At 33.8% G+C, this 22,893-nt stretch overlaps 1 protein-coding gene across 1 annotated transcript; it reads right to left on the reverse strand.

The window, feature by feature from the left end:
- Positions 1-447: 447 nt before the first annotated feature.
- LOC100366661 (lysosomal alpha-glucosidase-like) lies at positions 448-22,803 on the reverse strand. The gene is made up of 18 exons (XM_085502515.1): positions 22,732-22,803; positions 21,380-21,859; positions 20,422-20,579; positions 19,764-19,932; positions 17,801-17,897; positions 16,890-17,128; positions 16,008-16,139; positions 15,098-15,208; positions 9,955-10,068; positions 9,372-9,456; positions 8,954-9,071; positions 7,803-7,936; positions 6,838-6,989; positions 6,209-6,357; positions 5,101-5,242; positions 3,371-3,593; positions 2,287-2,489; positions 448-2,036 (listed from the first exon to the last, which is right to left on the reverse strand). Exons 2-18 carry the CDS (start codon positions 21,821-21,823, stop codon positions 1,971-1,973), a joined length of 2,736 nt encoding a protein of 911 aa, XP_085358641.1. The 5' UTR covers positions 21,824-21,859; positions 22,732-22,803; the 3' UTR covers positions 448-1,970.
- Positions 22,804-22,893: the final 90 nt, after the last annotated feature.

Here is a 22,893-nt window from a genome sequence, read left to right on the forward strand (position 1 = left end):
AATCACTCATATAAGCTCCGCTCGACAGTGGAGCGAGCTAAATATAAATAAATTTTTCCAAAAAATGTTCAGGCAGTACTGTAGGTTTCACACTACAATTATTTGTATCAAGCACACATAACCCATCCAATTTTGAAAGCAACTTTTTTGAAAAGGATGTCATGTATTTCATTAATTATGATCCTGAATATGCACGCCTTAGATTTGTGATTGGAATGTTGATGAAAACCAACTGGTTTTGAGGCGAGACGATACATTAAGAATGAGCAGTCAGCAGAGTTGACTTTTCAAAATACTAGTGTTGCAAATTGGCTTCATTTTTGGGATGATGCTGATTTTAAAAACTTCACAAATTGCTTTGTAAATTTTCATTTACAAGGGGGTTTACTGCTTGTTTTCTGTATGAAAATATAAACCTTGCAAACAAACCTTGACACAGATACTTAATTCCTCGTCACCTATTCTATTTATTGCTGATGATAATGAATTATGAACACAATTTGTACACTGAGAGTTGTCTACATGTATGGCAGATACAAATAAATTAATCAAACTATAAGGCCTTTGCCTTATAGTTCATTAATTTATTTGTATCTGCCATAAGTAATGTAAAAATCACATGCTTGCAAAATCAAAATTTGTATTTAACATCATGTACCGGTAATGTACATACTATGATAAGTTAGCAAGCAGCTGTCAAAAACACCATATCTGAATAAAACAATCTTCTAAATATGTCATAAAAAAGAGCAATCAACATACATTTCCAGTTTTGACCTAAAACTTAAAATATTTTCATGAAAATCAAATGAAGGTACACTCACTAATAGTATAGTTTATATATTCAGCCATGCATTACTTGTTTTGTAAATTGAAAACCAACAAACTTAGTAAAAAAAACAAATGTCTGCCATCATTCTGTTTCATAAAATTGTATTTTGGATTTATATATTACATACAAAAACACAAATATATAGGTTTGCAGTGTTTAATTTTATTAGGCTCATTATTTCAGATCAGAATTATATTGTATTTGCATATTATGATGTTAAGAAAATGTTTGGCACATCACAATGGACATTTTATACTAATATGAATGTACATGTAAATCTAGCCAAGGCAATCAATGTAAATCAAGCCAATCACAATTGAATAATCTGCTACTTGAAGATCTGGTACCTGCACAATTTAATCTGGTTTCCCTGCCTACTAGTCTGTGATTATCAATATTTTGTGTGTACTTTTCAATTCATGCAAAACAGCACCATGGGATATTAAGTAAAAGCAATATTCATAAATAGCACCTAAACCCCCAGAAAACAAATATTTCTCTCTAGTTATTTGCATGCTGTAGCCAGTGATCCAACAAGGTACATATGTAGGTATCTTGCATGTATTTAATGTTTACTTATTTCTTATGTATCTTATGACCTTAAAGTGGTCCTGAGAATTATTTAGACAGTCAGTTTGCAGGATAGTGTGCTCTGTAGGATTCACTGTTGAGATTATCAACATAGTGATTTTCTTCATTTCTTGAGTATCCACATTGTATGTGATTCAAAAACAATTTTTAAACACTTCAAGATAACCTGCTCATATATATTCTAACGAATGATCTAAACTGTGCATGTGTCAAAGGATCGGCGCCATCAAGTCTAAATTGGACATAATGCAAAGTTACAAGGCATCTTGCTGACTGACTGACTAATTCTCAGAATGGCTGTAAAAGGTGGTGGTTGTCGTGTAGCACATTAATGCATAAAATCTATGTTACATTCATTAATATCTTGATTAATACGTGTCGCAGCGGCCACCACCTTTAAACTATGATTTAGGTCAAAAGTAAAATACAATACTGTGTATATGTTATTTGTTAATATGAACATCGCACGGATCCATATCTTATTTTACTCTTTGATGCTAGGAGTGGCTGGATGCTAAAGTGGTTTTTGGCAGTCTCAATGTCGTAATCAATACTTCCAAGTGATGTTTATTGGCACCTTCATTGGCAATGACATGTCCGATACAGTCAACATCTGCAAAACCAAGTTCACAGTTAGAAATAAATTATGATGATGTAATGTATTTCTGATATTCTGTTATCAAACCATGTGGCAACTTTGCAACCTTGTAGCATGTACAAAGATGTATCCCTCTACAAGCAAGCATGCTCTAAAAACAAAGACAAAAACGAAGTGTTTTCTGAAAATGAACATAGAGGGTGCTATTTGAAAAGAATGAATAAATTTGTTGAAATAAAATGTAGATTTTCAATTCATTACCTACCTGTGTTTTGCTATCATATGTAAAAGTTGCTGCTTTACCATTGGCTGAAACACTGGTTGGTTGCTTAGCAACACCAAACACTCTTGTTGAACCCAGCTCCATTTTATCAGCATATGGATATCCATTTTTAATAACAGTGGAAGTGATTTTATTATCAACAGCTGAAAACTTCATAAATATGTATTTGCCATTTTCATAAGTACCTATTGATATATAAAAAGAAGATTCAGATATTTGAGTAAAAAAGTATTATGGTGGTAATACTTATACAAAGAACAGGGAGAAATATTTAGATTTATTTAAATGACAAGCAAGGGTATAATATCCACATTATAATTAATATTCACATCAGTTGTGAATAAGTTAAAAAATGGTTGTCCCTTGTAATGATTTGAGGCTATGACGTTTAGTTTAGTTATTTGCATAATGATATTGATACATTGTATGGAACATCTCGTGAGTATTTAGACTCAGTTCCAGGGCCTAGCAGTTGAGAATAAACACCTTGGCTACAAGTGCTCCTCTCCAGTGTGTTATTCTCCTCCCGGATCTGGTGACCAATACTCACTTGGTTCACTCTACCTTGAGAAGTCTGTTCTCAGTTTACATCCCTGTTCAAATAATTTCTAAAAACAATTACTTTTCTTTTTTAAATTTGAATACTGTAATATAAACATGATTTTCTCAAAAACGAAGCTCTGTTTTTTATTATTGCTTTTACATTATAAAAAGAATAATATCTGAATGTAAATGAAAAAAATTCTCTGTTTTTGTGAAACTGAATTGCTTATACTGAACATCCTGCAAACTGAATTCTTCACTTTTAAAACACAGCTGCCAGGTTCATCTGTCCATGTGAAAACCGTGCTCTTGTATGAGCAACCAATCAGAGCTCGTTACAGACCACTCTCTAATAAGACATGGTCTAAATGGTTGACAAATCTCTTTAGTAGGAGCTGCCTATGGTCAGATGTAGATGATGTACACCAGAGCCTCTACCAGCAATTTTAATCAAATTTTTGTGACACATCTTGACAAGGTGCTTTACACATCAGCAGGCATACAGTATAGTATGTTTACTAACTTAATGTGTCGCCGTCATCCCAGAATAACTCTCCATTAGCTACAGAACCCATCGACATTGCTACAATCAGTCCATATTTGTTATTTCTACTTGCAGTAGTGGTGGTATTAGGATCCTGTGTCGGCAAGATACGGCCGCCTCTCACGTGTAGGTTAAGTTTATCTAGCGGAGTATCTAGGGTTATCATTTTTCCTTTACTTGGTTGACTGGTCACTCTTGTACCCTGGATAAAATGAATAATGTAACTGATAAATAGAGACATCAGAATCAAATCATATGTAAATCCAAAAATGTCTTGGAATTCCATTTCACTACAATGTAGGTTTTATAAAGCCTACACTCTTAAATACATAATGGACATATCCTGACATACACTGTCATTTAAATAAGAAGAAATGTCAAAATGCAATGGTTTATTTTCTACCTTAAAGTTGCAACCTGAGTTTTATTGGGGTCTTGAGACCATGACAAACATAGGATAGTTTGAATAAATTGTGCATTATGAAAAAACAAACAAGGAATCATGAGAATTCTGATTTGTTTTGAATCACTGTGACCCACAGAAGTAGTTTAAAACGAAAGCATACCTTTGAATCAACGTGTGTTGGAGCACTATATAAAAGTTCAAATACTAATTAAAATTGGTAGCTGATAGATACTCTGTAGAGTATTTGCATTTGAACATTTATTATATATTTTTCACAATCGCCACTAATTCAGCATCACACATCAAATGGTGTCACATAATAGTCCCAAGAGACCCCAATAAAGCTATAGAAATGATCAGAGGTACATTACTTGGGGTTTGCAACTCGCATAGTACTGTATGGTGACATCATGTCAAGATCCAATTCAAGTCACTTCTCGTAGATAGCGAGACTGAGGCTACGACCTTCTGACATGACACATATCAATGTTCAAGGTTTGTAATGAAAAAATAAAACTTTTCTTGTCGCTATCATAGTGAAAAATGTAATACATCGAAAATGTACAGAAAATATAGTTCTCGTAATCCGTCATACCGTGGGCAGCTATTTTGATCCACCTGGACATCCCAGTATCCTAGTTACCTCGGGCATGCGCATTCGCATTTTTCTGAGTTGGAACGCTTATGCGAGAGCGAGATTGTGACGGGATCTTGGTATCATGTCACCGTAGTTACAAACCCCAAGTAATGTACCTCTGAAATGATGTAATGGTTATTGCACAGTATTCAATATATGGGTCTCATTAGACTGGCACAGTCGGGGCGATTAATTTGTTTTTTTTAGTGTAAATAAAATAAAAAATTTCGCGAAATCATCCCGACTGGTTTATTCTGCAGGAAATTCATTGCTATTACATATTCATGAAAGCACATATTATAATGAAGTGGGCGCAGAAATACGTGCATAATGAGGTCAACATGGTAAAGGTCACACTGCACACCCAACATGGCGGCACATTGAAATTGTTGTTGTCGTCGTAAATAGACTTAAAAAGTAACTCGTACTAGTCGTAGAATTAAAAAAAAACACACCTCCATTTCGCGATTTTTCTTATTTTATTTAAACTAGAAAAACAAATTAATCGCCCGACAGCGCCAGTCAAGGGTCCCATATCAATGAATACATTGTTTGTTCAAGTTCAGTACAATGACATTGTTCTCATGCAATGCACTATGGGAATTTTATGCAAATAGCAACCATACATAAGAATCTTGTATCACAAAGAATGGCCATAATACTTACAGTGTAAAAATCATACCAGGTGTCAGCCGGAAAATAAGCATTGACACTGGTCGCATTCTCCTCTAATACTGGTGATATGAGTAAAGATGATCCCCACAGAAACTGTCTGTCAATGGTGAAGGCCTCTTGGTCCATTGAGAATCTACAGTGAAATTTTGGCAAAATATATTGTAATTGTACAATAGCTTCAGTTGTATATAATTTACAGCAGACTGATTATGCAAATGGTTGCTGAGATCTCATGGAGTAAAAGAGCCTTTCCACTACTACAACGCCGTTCTACATAACCATGGTATTCAGAAGAAATGAAACACGAATTTGGCAACAAAAACAATCAAATGGATCGATTGGTGATTTTCGGCTCACTGTCAGACCAGATATCTGCTGCACAAATTGAATGATATGATTTTGAACTTAAATTTTTTTTTTTGTAGCTCAATGTCAAAATGTTGATCTTTGAGAGGGAAATATGACATTGAGATATCCTTACTTCGTCAAAGTGACCATCATCAAATGAGTATAGCACCATTATTGAGTTTGGAAATGCATACATCTAACGCAATGTTTTTACGATATGACCTTTGACTGTCCTGCCTTTTTACATTCAATTTCATGGATAATGCAAGATCTCTCAGTGAAGAGAAAATAGTCTACATAAGCACTTGGTCCTGAGCCAGTTTGCCTGAATGCACATCATCTGTGGCTGTTGTTTCCAAAGATATCTTCCGAAATTCATATGAATACAAGGATGTCACAAAATATATTTTGTTGCCCTTTATTGTGAGTGCATGAAGGGAACATGTTGTTCATATTTTATAAATATTTCATCATGTGTAAACTGGATGCCTTCAATACTGAATCAACATACAAAACAAAACTTGTACATTAAACTATCTGCCTAAAGCTGCATGATCCATCCATGGTAGCCTGAGAAACTGAAACAACTCAGACTTCTTTTTAAATCTATTTCACGCACAGTTTAACATTCTACAATTACATTATACAAATGTATTTATTATTAAATCAGTAAAAAGTGTAATCAAAATAGATAGCATGACAATACTACCCAAAGACATTATTTCTCTGCAATACTGTTAGGGAAACTTACTCAAAAAATAGTGGTCTGACAATGGTTGAACCAGTCACATGACCTTTGTGGAATAAAGTATATAGATATGGTAATAATGAATATCTAATGAGAAGAATATCTCTGGTAGATTTCTGCATTGCTGGACTAAATGACGTGGGGTCTTGATCCTATGTATAAAAACAAAGAAATAAATATACAACTCTCCATACAAGGTAACAGGGCAATGTGGAGTACTTCACATTGTGAAGCTTTGATGTAAATTCTTTTTTATGCTGTAAAAATGTGATGCAACTGTTTGTGACATTTTTTTGACACTAAATAAAAAGTCTGACCCACATTTCAGTCAAAATGTAGAATTTAGAACCTCCCATTTTTCAACAAAGTATAGAACTTTCATTAAAAAACTGAAGATCTATCCATACTTTATGAAGATGTCTCTGAAAAGTAACATTTTCAAATAGCACATCAAAAGCATACGGTCCACTCGGTTGTGAAGTTTACACTAAAAAATAATCACAGCCATCAATATTTACCCCAATATTAACTTTCAAGTTGATGATGACTGAATGCATAGTACTAGCTTCACAGGCTGGACATTACTATTATAAATTATGAATTAAATTTAAACCTCATTATTTGCATCCTACCTTTGACCCCAGTGTGTTGTGATTTCGTGAGAATGGATAAAAAGCTCCTAGTTGCTGCCATCTTTGGCAAAGTTCTTCTGTGGTGGTACCACCAAAACCACATATGTCAGCACCAACCAATGGAATACCAAACAAGTTGAAATTTAGTATACCTGAAAAAAACAAGTTGTTATAAAATATTTTCATTTTAAAATGAATATAAATTTAAAGGCCCTGGGCAAATCAGAGTAAATACTAATTTCCAATTGTTTTAATGTACTGTAAGTCACGTCAACTCCCGCAAGAATAAGATAATCCACATTATGAGATCATTGGTCATTCTAAAGTGCATTCATTTGGGGGGGGGGGGGGTGATTGCAACTTTTGAAAGTTCAATTAGTGATGGAAAATACATGAATACAATAATGTCCTATTAATTAAAAAATTTCCAAAAGCAACAGAAATAATTTGTTTTTTCATTCAAACCATATATGAACACTTGAGCCACATTCATGATGGATTTGCATAAACTCGTATAAACAAATTTCTCAATACTCAGACAAGTAGTAAATAAATAGTAGTACAACTAAAAGTGGTCAGCTATTTGATTCATTCAGGTGAAAATTTTTCAGTTGTAAAGTTTGATCGATATAAGATACAGGTACACGCAGATGGTAGCAGACACAGTGATGATATTATTTAAGTCCCTGTTTTCGGACAGCAATAATCTCACTTTTATTTCTGATATGCGAAATATCTCTCCATACCATTAAGCCAAAAATGGCTAAGTCTATATTAATGGTATTGCAGGCACTTTTTGTAAATAGCTTAGAAAACTGTCAGGAATTTGTTATGTCAATAGCGTTTTAGACACATACATTATTAGGATGTATTTTCCATCTCAATATATTATATAATTCACTAACATTATTGTAAACACTATACATGAAAATCATTGAATGTAAATCATATTACTGATGACTCACCCGGTATTGAATACCACATATCTTTCCACAAACTGTTATTATCTCCCAACCAATGCCCACCATATTTGCCACTACTAGGGAACGTAGATCGTGATATCACTAACGGTCGCTTTCCTCTGATGTTAGCAAGGGCACTGTAAATGTAAGAGAAAGAAAGAGGCATGACATCCTATTTAAAAATATAAAAATTCAACTTTACTATTGTATTTCATGTATTCAATCCATTATAATCTTGCTTTTTGTCTATTTGTGAAAGTTTCAGCAATTCAGAATTTTCTGAAAATACTACAGTAAGACATATTAAAAATGCAATCTATAGGCCATATATTTGTTTACATTCTACATGCTTGCACAGTGACTGGTTGGCAAGAACCGGGGATTTGCACTTGGAGATAACATAACAGTGTTGTTTACTGCTGTTGTTTTTAAAGGGCGGTGGTCGTCACGCTGCATTTGTGTTGATAAACATTGATTTTCCCATAATCCAATGCACTCTTTTAATGGAAATCACATGTATGAGGTTTGACCTGGGCGCGACTTGCACTGAATACCGCCGGTGACTCCTTTGATACCTTCCAATCACCTAAAAATATATAATCAAAGCTTTGTAATGTCTCAGTTTGTACTCGTTGTTAAGCGCAACAATCAAAGTCGCCATCTTTGTTTATATGAGACTAATATATCTCACTCATGCTTGACGCCATGACTACCGCCCTTTAAATATACATGTAAATGTATATGTTCCTGTTAATAAAACAAGTTATAATAGCAGATCCCAAGCCTGTGTAGACCAGTAAGGGGCATTTGTTATCACAGATTTGCATGACGGTTGGCAAAAAATGTAAACATGATGTCACAGTACAACAGCCAATAACATGTGAAGCTTATTAATGAATCTACATGTATACAAAAATAATTAATAATTCTGAACAGTATCTGGTCTGGTTAAATCATTGACTCTACTTATATTAAGTTTGTTACCTGATGGAGAAGCAACAAGTATTATTCAAATCCAGTGTTCTGATCAAAATATTGTAAAACCTTGATTGTGTGCATTATGCAATCACAGATCCAAATCCATTATTTTTTTTATTTTTCATTTTTAATTTAAAAAGCTCTTGCAAAGTTTTGAAACATGATATGATACCTACTCATGGGAAGCGATCATTTCTGACATTCCATATAAATTATGTACATTATAATGTGTTGACCAGTATTGCTTGGCTGATACACATACAGTAAATGCTGATAACTTATCGCCAAGTACATCTGAAATAAAAATAATAATGACATTAGTCATGAATCTCACTTTTTGCAGAGATATGCCATGTTTGAAAATACGATTGATAACCCTAGACATAAAGTCCTGGCTTTCAGTTCATATTGAATTATATAATATTAATTCATTAACGTCTATTATAAATCACCACTATCAGAATTGGAGATTTTTATGATGTCATAGCTTGGTAATGTAAACATCTAATCGCAAGTAAATTTATTTCAACAAAAAGCCTACAAATTTAACTAAATTTATAAATATATGTAATATTAGATTGTGAATACATGTACCTGGTGTATATGGTGGGTGTTCATAACTGTTGTCGGGGCAACCAAGTATTGATCCATCAACAAAATTAGAAGGTTCATTCATATCCTATTTATTAAAATAATAAAAACCAAGCATTATTAAAACTATTTTCATAAGTTAATTTGATAAAAGTAAACACAGCTGACATTGAACATCTAGAAAAGTTTGTTTGTTTGTTTGTTTTGTTTGTTGTTGGCTCAAAATACAGTACAAAAGTACAGTCAGCAAAGCAAGGCACTTTTGCCAAAAATGGATTATCACCTAAACAGGACTTACATGCATTACACTCAGATCATACTTACTGTAAAATACTTTATTTTCACTTGGAATTAATTTTCGCTATTTTCGCTGAAGGAATGATTCAGTGAAAATAAAATGAAAGCGAATGTACTTTTTTTTCTATATTTTACATTCAACTTGTCAGAAATCAGTGAAAATAAATTCCATACAAAACACCCAAAAAGTCTAAATTGTAAAAGTGTAAATTAACTCCAGCTAAAATAAAGTATTTTACAGTATAAACAATTTTTAAACAAGTTCACAGTTATTTTAGTGAAAACTTACAATCCATAAACCATCGTAATTGATTTTATCATGATACGCCTTGGCTTCAGCTGTCCACCATACTTTTGTGACTGGGTTGGTAAAATCTGGGTACACAGTCTCACCAGGCCATACCTGTATAGAAGAAAAAACATTTTGAAGCAGCATATCCAGATGTTTGTACATCTATTGAGAAGAAACATTCATGGAAATCTGTTACCACCAGACTTTCTCACCCACATTTTTCTGTACTTTTTCTTTAATATTTCTTCTATATATTTTTGAGCCAACAGAAAAAATTTGAGTCAACTTTCAGTTTTTACTCCAAAAATTAGGTTAATTTCATCCCTATCTTCTGAAGGAAAGTGCAGACTATAAAAAAAACTATTTTGTGAATTTGTGATGAAAAAGTTAGTTTATAAAAAAAATATGAACTGCCTCATTGTGTGACTACTGTATTATATGAAAAGTAAAAAAAAAAAAACACCCTTTATGAATAGCTATCATGTTGCAAGCTCTGCTTTAAATAGTTAGTTGGTGTCCAGTGGAGGGAGAAGTCAACAGTACTATTGCCTCCTGAGAACCTACATCTTCAAACACTGCAATCTTTGTTTGAAGTGAGTTTTTAAACTAGTATTATAAAAACTATCATTCTGTTCTAATAGCTGAAACATATTCCTGTGAGTTTTCATTTGTCGAATGAACTGTTTGTCAAATACAGAATACATATATTTTAGAACAATTTTCTTTTTAAAATGTGGATGAAATGTTTTGCTTTTTATGTATTGTTTTTGATTTGATAACTTTGAACTAAACAGATTTTCTATTAGCTTCAGATCTTGATCAAAGTTTGGCACCCAGTTCATAGGAGTGCCTATATTGATTTTCTGACATCTTGTTTTCTGTAAAGATTTATTGGTAGGTTTGCAAATGTGTATCAGACTGTGCAATCTCTCCATGAGTTGGTTTTGAAACCCAGTAAGGGATTCTGAGATACATTACCAAGGATATTATTACAAGATAAATCATTTGCTTCATTGAACACATACAACAAAGCATATTTCCACTGAGATCAGTGACCTTTGATGTGTATCACCAGTGATCAGTCAAGTAGAAACAGTCGAAATATTTTATCAGTTTTTCTCAATTTTTGCATGATATTTTCATACAGGACATCTGTTGTTCAAACTCAGGGAAGACGTTATACTGATGAACAAGGTGACCAAGTTTGATAAAGTTTGGAATAGAATTAGTAAAGTTATCATGCACACAATAACAATTATTAACGACGACGACGACGACGACGACGACAACGCCGGACAAAATCTTTCCCTTAATATACCTTTCCCTTCCATCTTTGATGGTACGGGCAAGGTAAAAATGCAAATGATATTAGACCCAAGCGATATCCCCTGAACAACTAGTGTATTGTTTGTACCCATCTTTTGAGAAAATGATAGAGAAATCACAAGCATGACAGCCAGAAAGATAAAGAAATTGTAATTGGCATAGTAATTATGCAAATTTGACATGACCTCCATAGTTACAGTGGTTTACACTTGCGGCCACTGATGGTTTGGTATCTTAGCTACAGATGTTCAAAACTAAATTTTGATTGACATTGTTATTGGTTAGTGTAATTGTATTACGTCAATACATATTATACAATAAAATTATCAAATTACTTTTCTAAACACATAAAATGATGACTTGTAATGCAAATATGGATGTTTATCATACTATATTAACTTGTGATATTACACACTCCATGTCACTTGTGAATACTATAAACTACTGCCATATGATACAAAATAAGTGAATTAGATGAGTACACTTAAGGCAGACCTCAGTTTTGAAATACGGTAACACACATAATAAAGAAAACATTATCATATTGCTGATTAACATGTAATAATTAATGTGTGATACCAAAACATTGACAGACAGGGTAAAAAATCTAATTTTGATTACAGTCCACATAATAATAACAAGCCATGCGTGGCACAGTCCCAGTTAGTTATCAAATTTAAGAGAGTTTTGTTTATCTTAATATAGTTTGAAAATAAACATGTCAGAGATATGTATCCAGAAGCTGATGCTTGATTATGATGATTTTTTAACTTTAAATGGTTGACATTCAGTCATCTTGTATCTGATTATCGAATGAGTACTTGTCCATATTGAGAAATATTACTCATAGCAATACATCTGTGTTTGAACATAATCCGTCAAAACATGTCAGAGATATGGCACTAGAACTGCATTGATTAAAACAAAATGGCCACCAGTCAGCCCGTTTTGAATCCGATCTGAAAAATAAAATGATGTGCATCAATGTCCAATGTATGTACAAAGTTTGAACAAAATCCATCTGTAAACAGCTGAGATCCGCCGATCACTGGTAGCATAGTGGTTGTCGCATCAGACTCATGATTGGTAGACCCAAGTTCAAATCCTACTTTAGGCTGAACATCAAAGGGTCGATAGCTACCCTGGTTGAGTGTGCCACAGACTCAATAGGAAAGCCAATTCCACTGGCCGAGATTCATTCACTAACGAATGCGACTTTGAGGGAACCTTGGTTAAGGTCCGCAGGTGCTTGTGTTCGACCGAGCCTGGTTGACGCCAGGAAAGCGCATTAAAAAAAATTACCATTTGACAGAGAGCTGGCCACACAGCCCTGTCATGTAGTCCCAAACATGAATATGACTTCTGTGGCAAAATGCATCATGTGTCAGCACTAGCACTTGCAATTCGCACATACAAAAAAAATTAAAGAAAGCTTAGGAAGAACTCCCGTGTGCTGAGAGTATTGAAGACACATTAAAAATTAATTCAAAATTACTTGTACTTGAGATATTGATGGAATAGCTGAAAACTAATTATGTAAATCAGGTAACTGATATGAACAGATTTGAGTGTGAAACTAATAAGGCCTGCGTAATGTAATATCTATGTACCAAGTTTCATTATAAATGTGATTAGAACAAAAAAACTATGAATTATTATTATTAGAAATGTGATGATGAATACTCTTTAAAAGTTTCATTAAAATCCAATTGGTGGTTCTTTATATATCAGTGGAACATTCATGGAAAAAATTAACTAATTATGCTAATAAGGTGATTAATATGCACAAATATTTACCCCAAAACTAATCAGGTCTCTGCACAGTTCTTAAGTAACTGTGTACCAAGTTTCATTGAACTGTGATGATTACTACTTGACATATCAAAAGCTGAAAATTATGCAAATTAGGTAAGTAATATATACTTATATTACCCTATCACACTATCAGGTCTGTGCAGTGTCCTATGACATCTATGTACCAAGTTTCATTGAAATGTGATGATTACTACTTGAAATATCAAAAGCTGAAAATTAATTAATTATGCAAATTAGGTAAGTAATATGTACTGATATTACACTAAAAACTATCAGGTCTGTGCAGTGTCCTATGACATCTATGTACCAAATTTCATTGAAATGTGATGATTACTACTTGAAATATCAAAAGCTGAAAATTAATTAATTATGCAAATTAGGTAATTAATATGTACTCATATTTCCCTAAAAATTATCAGGTCTGTGCAGTGTCCTATGACATCTATGTACCAAATTTTATTGAAATGTGAGGATTACTACTTGAAATATCAAAAGCTGAAAATTAATTCATTATGCAAATTGGGTGATTAATATGTACTGATATTACTCTAAAAGCTATCAGGTTTGTGCAGTGTCCTATGATATCTATGTACCAAATTTTATTGAAATGTGTTCATCAGTACTTGAGATATCAGAGGAAAAGCCACAAATTGATTAATCATTATGCAAATTAGGTAATTAATTAATATTGCACAGATTTTTAGCCAAAACTAATTAAATATGCGCATTAGTTCAGAGCATCTATGTGCCAAGTTTCATTAAAATCCAATGGGTGGTTCTTTAGATATCAGTGGAACAGTCATGGAACAGCTAAAAATCAGCTAATTATCATGCAAATTAGGTAATTAATATGCATGGGTTTTACCAAAACCTAATCAAATCTGTGCATTGGCCCAGAGCATCTATGCACCAAGTTTCATCAAAAACCGATGTATGGTTCTTGAGATAGCAGTGGAACAGTCAGATACACATACACACACACATACATACATACAGACACACTAACTGCAAAGACACACTAACTGCAAAGACTCCCATTGTGTGCTTCGCACAGGGGAGTCAAAAAGGTCAGGAGAGACAGTGACACTCAATGTCCAGAACTGTCGCCTGGCACAAAAAAAACAACATTTTTTGAAAATGAAAATGAGGTCAACATTTGAACAACATACAGAGAAAGCCATGGTAAATATAAAATGAAAAAATAGTTTTTTTGAAATTCTTATGACTGACATTAAACAAAATGATTTTAGCAATGACTCCAAGCAAGTGTAGTAGAGCGCATTGATAACCTGACTTGTATCCATGATGTACGTACAATTACAGTAACCTTGCTCCCTAATTTACACAACACAGACAGTGTGACGAATACATACCACACCAACAACTGTGTTGTTCCTGACTTTAATAAAGACATCAAGGGCTAAACCATTCTCATAGGTTGGGTAAGTACCACTTGGCTGAACATTACTGATACCTGGGTCCTGTTATTAGTTTCAAAACATATTGAATATATTCATTTCTAAATAATATTAAAGAAATGAAACACAACTTTAAAGGTATATAACAGTAATCATATTTGTTGTGCACAAGTTTTATAGCTGTATATTACAGTTAATTTGTTTTCTAAGAGTGATAACTGTTACATCACATGGTTATGTTATCTAGGGTACACGATTACTGTGAACCGCTTAATTTTCACTGCCAAGAATTCTCATGATTTGAAAATTTTATGACATTTGGAAGAGAAAATAGTAGTTGACAGTATTTTCTACCTTTGTACCAATTTAAACAAAATTAATCAAGTAATAATCATTATTGCATAATCATATCCTTATTTGGATATTGATTCAGAAAAAGAAAATTACAATAAAGACGACAAATGTCTTGAAATGTTTTGTTTTTGGGAGGGCTGAAACTCAGGTAGTAAAAACATGGACAAATATCCCCATCACTGTTATAAAACTACCTAAATGTTGTGTTTCATATTACATGTGTTTACCTGGCCTTTCACAAGTGAACCATTAGCAAAAGTAATGAATGCTCCAATTGACAAACCATCATCATAAGGGGCATAAGACCCCTTAGGTTGTTGGTTACTGATGCCTGGATCCTAATGGTGGAAATAGTTATTATTTTCATGAACAAATCAAAACATTCAGCAATGCATGATGGGAGAAAAATGGCAAAAACAAATTTACACTTCAGACAAATTAAATTGATATAGAATGAAGCCATACAGTAAATTTCGTAAAGACAAACATTTTTTATATAAAATATTCATAAATGTTTTATACATTTCAAATGACGACATTGTTTTTACCAGAAATAAATTATTATATATATCTAGCAAATTAAATCAACCAATGATCGGAGGAAGAAAACTCACAAAGACTCATGGGTAATTATGGGCATTACCAAATGGCTTCTATATATCCAATGACAATTTATTTCTGGATTTTAATAAAGTGTAAACGTCTTTGCAGGGTTAACATTTATAAATTTTTTGTCAAATTCCATAAAAAAAAACCCGTCATGTCGTCATTCAATTCACTGTATTCAATGGACACACATATAAAGCGGATAATTTTAACGTGCACTAGATGAGGTAATGACCCTTGACATTCAATCTCATAAGAATACATCATCCTAATAAGTTGAAGTTGGTTCAGATTGGATATAATCAATCTCTAATGTGTGCAAACCTCACTTTCTGGCCAACTGCAATGATACGATACGTACGATTCATCATCGATATATTCCGTCAATGTGAAAATGAGGCTTGAAAAACAGTCAGAAATGGGCGTGGCATGATAAAAGCAAATTGGGGTACTATAAGTATATGCACACTATCGGTACCTTTTACAGCCAGATATCGATTATAATATGTGATGTACTAGCAAAATACTTACAATGATATTAACATAATGTTGTCCATGGTCGTGTAGATCTTTCACAACATCACTTAAACCAGAAAAGTTTGTCTTATCATACGTCCAATCAAGATGTTTATCCATATAATCAATGTCATTCCATTGGCCATCCTACAATTTATAAAAATAGAACTTATGGGATAAAACTGAACCAACAGAGAGATTTCTTTCAGCACAAGTTATTCATCTTAGGATGTCTATGGGGGATCTCAAGGTTATTCTCTACAATGGCTCCACATGTCTGCATAAATTATCACAATGCCATACTAGTTTAAAGTCAACATTATAGTTGATCCGTCGTCATGAATATCACCAAAATATGCTTGGATTTTGATCACTGTAGCACCCTGCATGCCACTCTCCCTTGCAGAGTCTTCTTGACCTAGGGAGCCACAGAGAGCCACAACTAGTGGGACGTTCCCTGGCAACTACCTAGCTTAGTGATAAAAGACCCATAGTCTCAGCGACGGAGAATGCCTGCATGCAAAACGTAATTGAACTGCGGCTTGGTACAATGCAACAGAGGAGATGTAGCTTCTATTTTCTATTCTTCTATACATACGAGAAATGGTGAATTATGGGGTCTCAATGTTCAAAAAGAATCAGTGCAACTTCTATTAGGGATGAGGCTTCTATTATGTACTGGATGCCATGAATGGACTATGTACTGTGAATGCATATTCCATACATGTAGGGCCGAGATCTGATTTCGGAATGGTTCTCTTGAAAGATGAATTTTTATTTTATAGTTAAATTGTAAATCCAATAATATTATGTATTATACTGGTTGAACTAAATCTACAAGCTACTAGTCTGAAAAAAAAAGTAATGAAAATGTTATAAATAAATTTTGTACATTACCTGAGGTATTCCAGCTTTTCTCATTTTCTCTACTACTTGCTGTGTTTTATCAGAACTGCCATACCCCCACCTGCATAGATGAAATCCCAGACTCCAATATGGCGGCATAAACGGTCGGCCAATCACCTCAGTGTATTGCTGTATCACCTGATCAGGACTGGGACCCAAGAATACATAGAAGTCTAGGATACCACCAATAGTTCTATAGGTTATAGCTGGTGTGGGCTGCAGAATCACATCTATGGGAGTAAGAAGTGAAGGGATTCAAACATGAACATAAAATATAGCATTTTCTGAACTTGGCAATAGATACTGTAATTTTTTGCTGCTAGAAATTTTCTCATTTGATGATATAATAGTACGGTATTTGTGAAAACAAAACTTTGTCTCTGACATTCCATGATGTACATAGGACTCAATAGGAATTATCACTGCTATAATGAAATGTGTCTCTGACGAAATAAAAGTAGTATACTGTACGGTAGTACTCACTGCTGCAGAGATAATTTCTGGTTCAAGAATTTGACAGTGTGCTTCAAATGTGATAGAAAATTTTATGGAATGTTGCAATATTTAGTAACCAATCAGAATGAACGTAACAACAAGCACACTGCCAGGATGAAAAATTGTCTATGCAGTTAGTTCACATTAATTATTTTATCTTTTGCATTCATGGCAGTAAATTGACTAATGACTGAAATGATCAAGCAAGGACTCTTGGGAAATGGACGTTACCGATGCTTGCAATATTTAGTAATCAATCAGAAAGCATGTAACAATATGCACACTGCCAGGAGAAAAATTATTGTCGTCTATAATTGACTGTGATCAGAAGGTATTTGCATTCATGCTTTTTCTTACAAGATTCCCTTACATAATTTTCATTTGGGTGATTCCCAGGGTGTACTCACCCATTGCATTACTATTCAGTAGAAATACTCCATGTGAGTAGCCATCTTTACCAACTGCCAGATAAAATGGATGAGATGCATACAGATTGGTATTTTCCTGAAAAAAAAAAATAATAAGTCTGACTCAAATGCGAATTTAACTTTATACATTATTATTTGGGGTTTTCGGGGTGCATTCTGATACACTGTATTCAATCTACTAGAATGTATCAATATAACAAACATATTCAGTTACAGTGAATTTTATAAAGTGATAGGTCAAATCGCTAATTAACCAATCAAAATTATAGATGATATCAACGTGTTCAAATTACCATAGCTCATTTAAATATGTTAATGCTAATGATCGCAACACGGAAGAGATTTGCCAATGTTGTACATATTGTACAATCTTTTGGCTTGGATTTTGATGGGAAAATGGCATGATTTTTTTTAAATAAAAAAATAAGTTGTTTTCAAAAGATAAACTTAGCATTTGAAGAATAATTTACATTGTTTACAGTGATAACAGCTCGTTAAACATCATACTCTTGAATAGGTGTCAATGACTGTGGTAGAACTTAAATTTGACTCTTTTAGGCGTCAGGAATGATTAAAATAGCACCTCAAAATACTGCCGAAAAATCATCATCCTGGGCGATTTCTTGGTCCCATTTTTTTTTTTTATGTACCAAGATTCATTGAAATAATATGATACGAACTTTAGATATTGATGGAAAAGCTGAAAACTGACTAATTATTGTGCAAATCAGGTAATTAATATGCATAGATTTCAATGTTAAACTAATAAGGTCTACACAATGTCACATCTATTTACCAAGTTTCATTGAAATGTGATTAGAACCAAAAAATTATGAATTATTATGCAAATTAGATAATTAGATAATTATTAATATGAACAGATTTTAACCCAAAACTGAGCATTAGTACACATTTAGTACATTTTTTGAGATACACAACATCCTTCGAAAAGAATGAAAAGGATTACATTTCTTACATGTAAAACTAATAAAATTCCCACAATAAATTGACTAATTCTAATAAGCTAACAACTATACTACAACTGTACTGTACTATTTTAAGATAATCTTAATAATGTTGTTGCGTTAAATTTAGGGGAGGTGCCAAAGGGATAGACATTTTGTTGTTGTTGTTTAATAATATTAAGAATTTGTTTTCATTTTCAAGTGTGGCACTTCTTTCTCTGCTGTTTCAAATAAGCTATTCCTTTGTGTCTGGTATCGTGAACATGTCATTATGAAATGATATTCATTTTCAATCTAGTCATTGGTACAGAAATTACAACTTCTCTTTTCCACTGCAGTGTGAGTATGTCTGCCTGTTTCTATTTTGAGGCAGTGGTTTCCCAATCTGAATTTTATCAGAATTTGTCGCAGTTCAATATTTTGGAGTTCAGTTAGGTAGCTTTCTAATTTAAACTCTGTTTTAAATATTCTATATGTTCTAAGTTTATTTTTTGAATGAGCATTTGGTCTGGAGTCATTATGAATTTCCTTTTTCCAAAAAAAGTGAAATAATTTTTTCATTTCATCATTGATGTTTTGTAATTTTTGTGGTGTTATTATTTCATGCAAATTATGTTATTATATATTTTACCACTGTCACACATCATGAAAAAATGATAAAGCAATTTTACATAAATATTAATTTATTTCAAGACAATAAATATGTGATATATTTCTCGTGGTTGACAATGCAATAACAAAACAAGCCACTAGCACTGTGTATATTTTCCCCCCAGATCTTGTGCCATTTTACCCCTAGATCTAGTACTATTTTGGATTAGTGCTATTCGCACTAACCACTAGCACTACGCCCATTTCAACACACATACTTGCACCTTGGTACGGTATATTCAAAATACCAGTAAATAAATGAATACGAGAATTATTCAGGTCAGCAGAAAAGCATAAGGAAATGTGAAATTAAAATGTATACATACCACAGGTGGTATATCTCTGGCCCACATTGTTAACCTTGTCCAGTTAAGACTGTGAAGAAATCCTGCTCTGTGTTCACCCAAACCATAAATGTAAGAAGTTGGTAGAATTGACGAGATTTGAATAAACTGATCAGTAAACATAAATGATCTTGTAATATTGGTATTAAATCTACAGAAAAATATATTCATAAAATTAGATTAATACACTGATGTTATTTTTGCGGTTATTTATGTATGGTAAGCAATTTTTGTGATATGAAGCTTCTAGTTTCTAGAACAGTCTGCCACTTGAGGTGAGAATTCACCTAGAGTTACCAAATTTAAAAGGACTTTAAGACGCATCAATCTATTTTGCTGAAAGTAAAATTCCTCATAATTTATTTTGTTGCTATATGCAAGTTTCATTGATTGATTTATTGTCATATATGTGTACCGTATATGATTACTGTAATTGCTTCAATTTTGCGAAGGAAACATTTTTCACAATTCAGAGGGTCAAGGAAAATTGTGAAATTTTGTATCCAATCAGGGAAAATTTTTTTTTATTTCTACAGCATGTCATAAAATCGTGAAAATTTACATTTGTACATGGTTTACAATAATTTAAATCCTCAATAAATAACACAGCTCTACTTGTCTATAATAATACACAACTTACAAAGTCTCATTCATTCCTTGTCCCGAGTCAAATCTGGCTACTCTTAAACTGAATGGCTCATGCATGAAGTCCACTTCATAATTTGGACGAGGCACCTTCTCAGTAACCTTTGGTGTCTCGATGGGTACTTCATATCTCTGACTATTAGCATCATAAATCTGGAGATGAAAAACAGTTATGTATTGTTTTCAGATTAAAGTAATTTATGAATATTGAATAATTATATAATATTTAGTGTTAAACATACTCTCAGCCGAACTAATGCATTCCCTTCATCTTTATAAATATTTAAAATGTTCATAATTTGAACTGAAATGAGAAGTTTTAATTGGTTGATTGAATAATAATAATTGATCAATTGTTGTGCACTGTGCTTGTTGTATTCAACTGATATTGACATTTATAAATATTTATAAAAATGAGCAGAATGCACTGCGTGGACAAATCACAGAACTGCTTGCCTTGTGTACAATGTATTTAGTAATGTTTTATAAATTTCAAACACAGACTCTTGGGAAATGGGCATTACCAAATAGTTTCTACAGCCAATGAAAGCAATCTTCTTTAGATTTGAATGAAGTATGAGGATTTTTCAAGATAAATGTTTGATAAATATTTTTCAATGTTTTTAAAAAATTATATTTTTGCATTATATCAATATATGCACTTTTACTGGAAATATTCCATTTTTTATCAAGAGAATAATGAACAAGTGGATCTGTCCTGAGGGCTGTTGGTGGGCCTTACATACGGGTCAGTCTGCGAATGTTCCCATGGTAATGTACTGAAGTCATGGAAATGCCAATCAGTGATGATACAGACTTCTGGACCATCTACGTATTTACATAGCAAATCACGAGGCCATTTTTAGGTCCACTGCCAAGTGCACTCTGAATGACTGGATTCCAGGCTAATTTGAGATGCACTTCTTCACGGCACATGCAATTGGGTGATTTACCTTGAAGTGTAGTCGAGTATTTGTTTCAAAATAAACATCAAGTTTTAACTGCATGATGTCTTTTGGGTAATAGCTGTGAGTGCTTCTCCTCAGATCACCAGTATACCCATAATCTGTTTCTTTCAAATTAGACAGACTATACGTAGGGTAGTCAGATGGATAAAAACAGTATGGCACATCTTGTGTAGGAAGTAGTCTACCTCCACGGCGGGGAGGAGTAGTGTGGTTTCCAGATGATTTAGGAAGTCTCCAACAACAACCCCGTGCTTCACATTTAGACTGAGTAACACCGTCTTCAGGAAAGCAGTCAAATCGAACATTGTCATCAACGTTGCACTGTTGTGTGTGGGCCCGTCCTGCGACCAGGAGGAAGACGACCAATGCCAGACACCGAGACATACGGACAATGGTGGCGATGATGTAACAGCTATGTGACGATTTCATGCTGAAAACACTAGAAGAGCATTCCCAGAATACAGCCTGTGAAGTAAGAATTGAAAATAGAAAAAAATGTGTCTTTATATTTCAACCCCGCCCACACTATTTGTTTTTATAACCATGGACATCCATGTTATAACCGATGCTAGCCCTGAGTACAGTCCTGTAGGTTGGCCTCCTTCCGCTGATCATTCGGCCCCCACAGTCCTGAGAAGTCGCATAGACCGGGGATTCGACACCCGCCTACAAATTTATGGCGGAGAACCGTTCTGCAGTTTACATGATTGTAACCAGCTAAAACATCTATCGATCAAATCCAGCGATCACAAATACCCTTTTTGTGGCCGAAAAACGAACCTACAGCACTGGAACGTTGGCAAAAACTAGTTTTACGCAACGAAACAACATTTTGTTTATAAATACGTCAAGAACAAGATGGCGGCGTATACTTTCGGTTGACGTTGGAAAATGTCGATTTGATCGACTAGAGTGGGAAATCTTATGTAATTTCACTTCCAGTTAAGGCATTCAGAATAGTTAGACGTGACGACCTGCTTATTTTTTAACTGCAAAGCTGAATGCCTCTTAAATCGCCCAATACATTCCTTCACAATAGTGTCGAATCCCTGCTCTATGCGACTTCTCAGGACTGTGGGGGCCGACTGATCAGCGGAAGGAGGCCAACTTACAGGACTGTACTCAGGGCTAAACCGATGCTTGCTGCAGTTTATGCAGCTCTCTTGGTCGTGGTATACGTCAAAATAGCTTAAACGGCCAATAAGAGCTGCTAAACTGCAGCAAAACCGATGCTTGTTATCAGCAGTTTATTATGAAAGTAATATACACAAGGGTTGAATTTTGAAATTCAAACTATACCATCTAATGAATGCATATGTGGGCTCTCGACAACTTACTTCGTAGCTGTGCGTGCTAAACAAGTGATTTGTCTCGTTAAAAGTCCGTCCAACCACAGTCCCTCTATTCGCTGATTGTAGCACAACTAGAAGGTCAGGCTGAATACTGCGTGGCGCACGTGATTGTGATGTCAGGTGATCAGAAATAAACAAATCTCCCGT

The sequence above is a fragment of the Saccoglossus kowalevskii genome, chromosome 8 (genome assembly GCF_978046115.1).
Source record: "Saccoglossus kowalevskii chromosome 8, keSacKowa6.1, whole genome shotgun sequence".
Lineage (NCBI taxonomy): Eukaryota > Metazoa > Hemichordata > Enteropneusta > Harrimaniidae > Saccoglossus > Saccoglossus kowalevskii.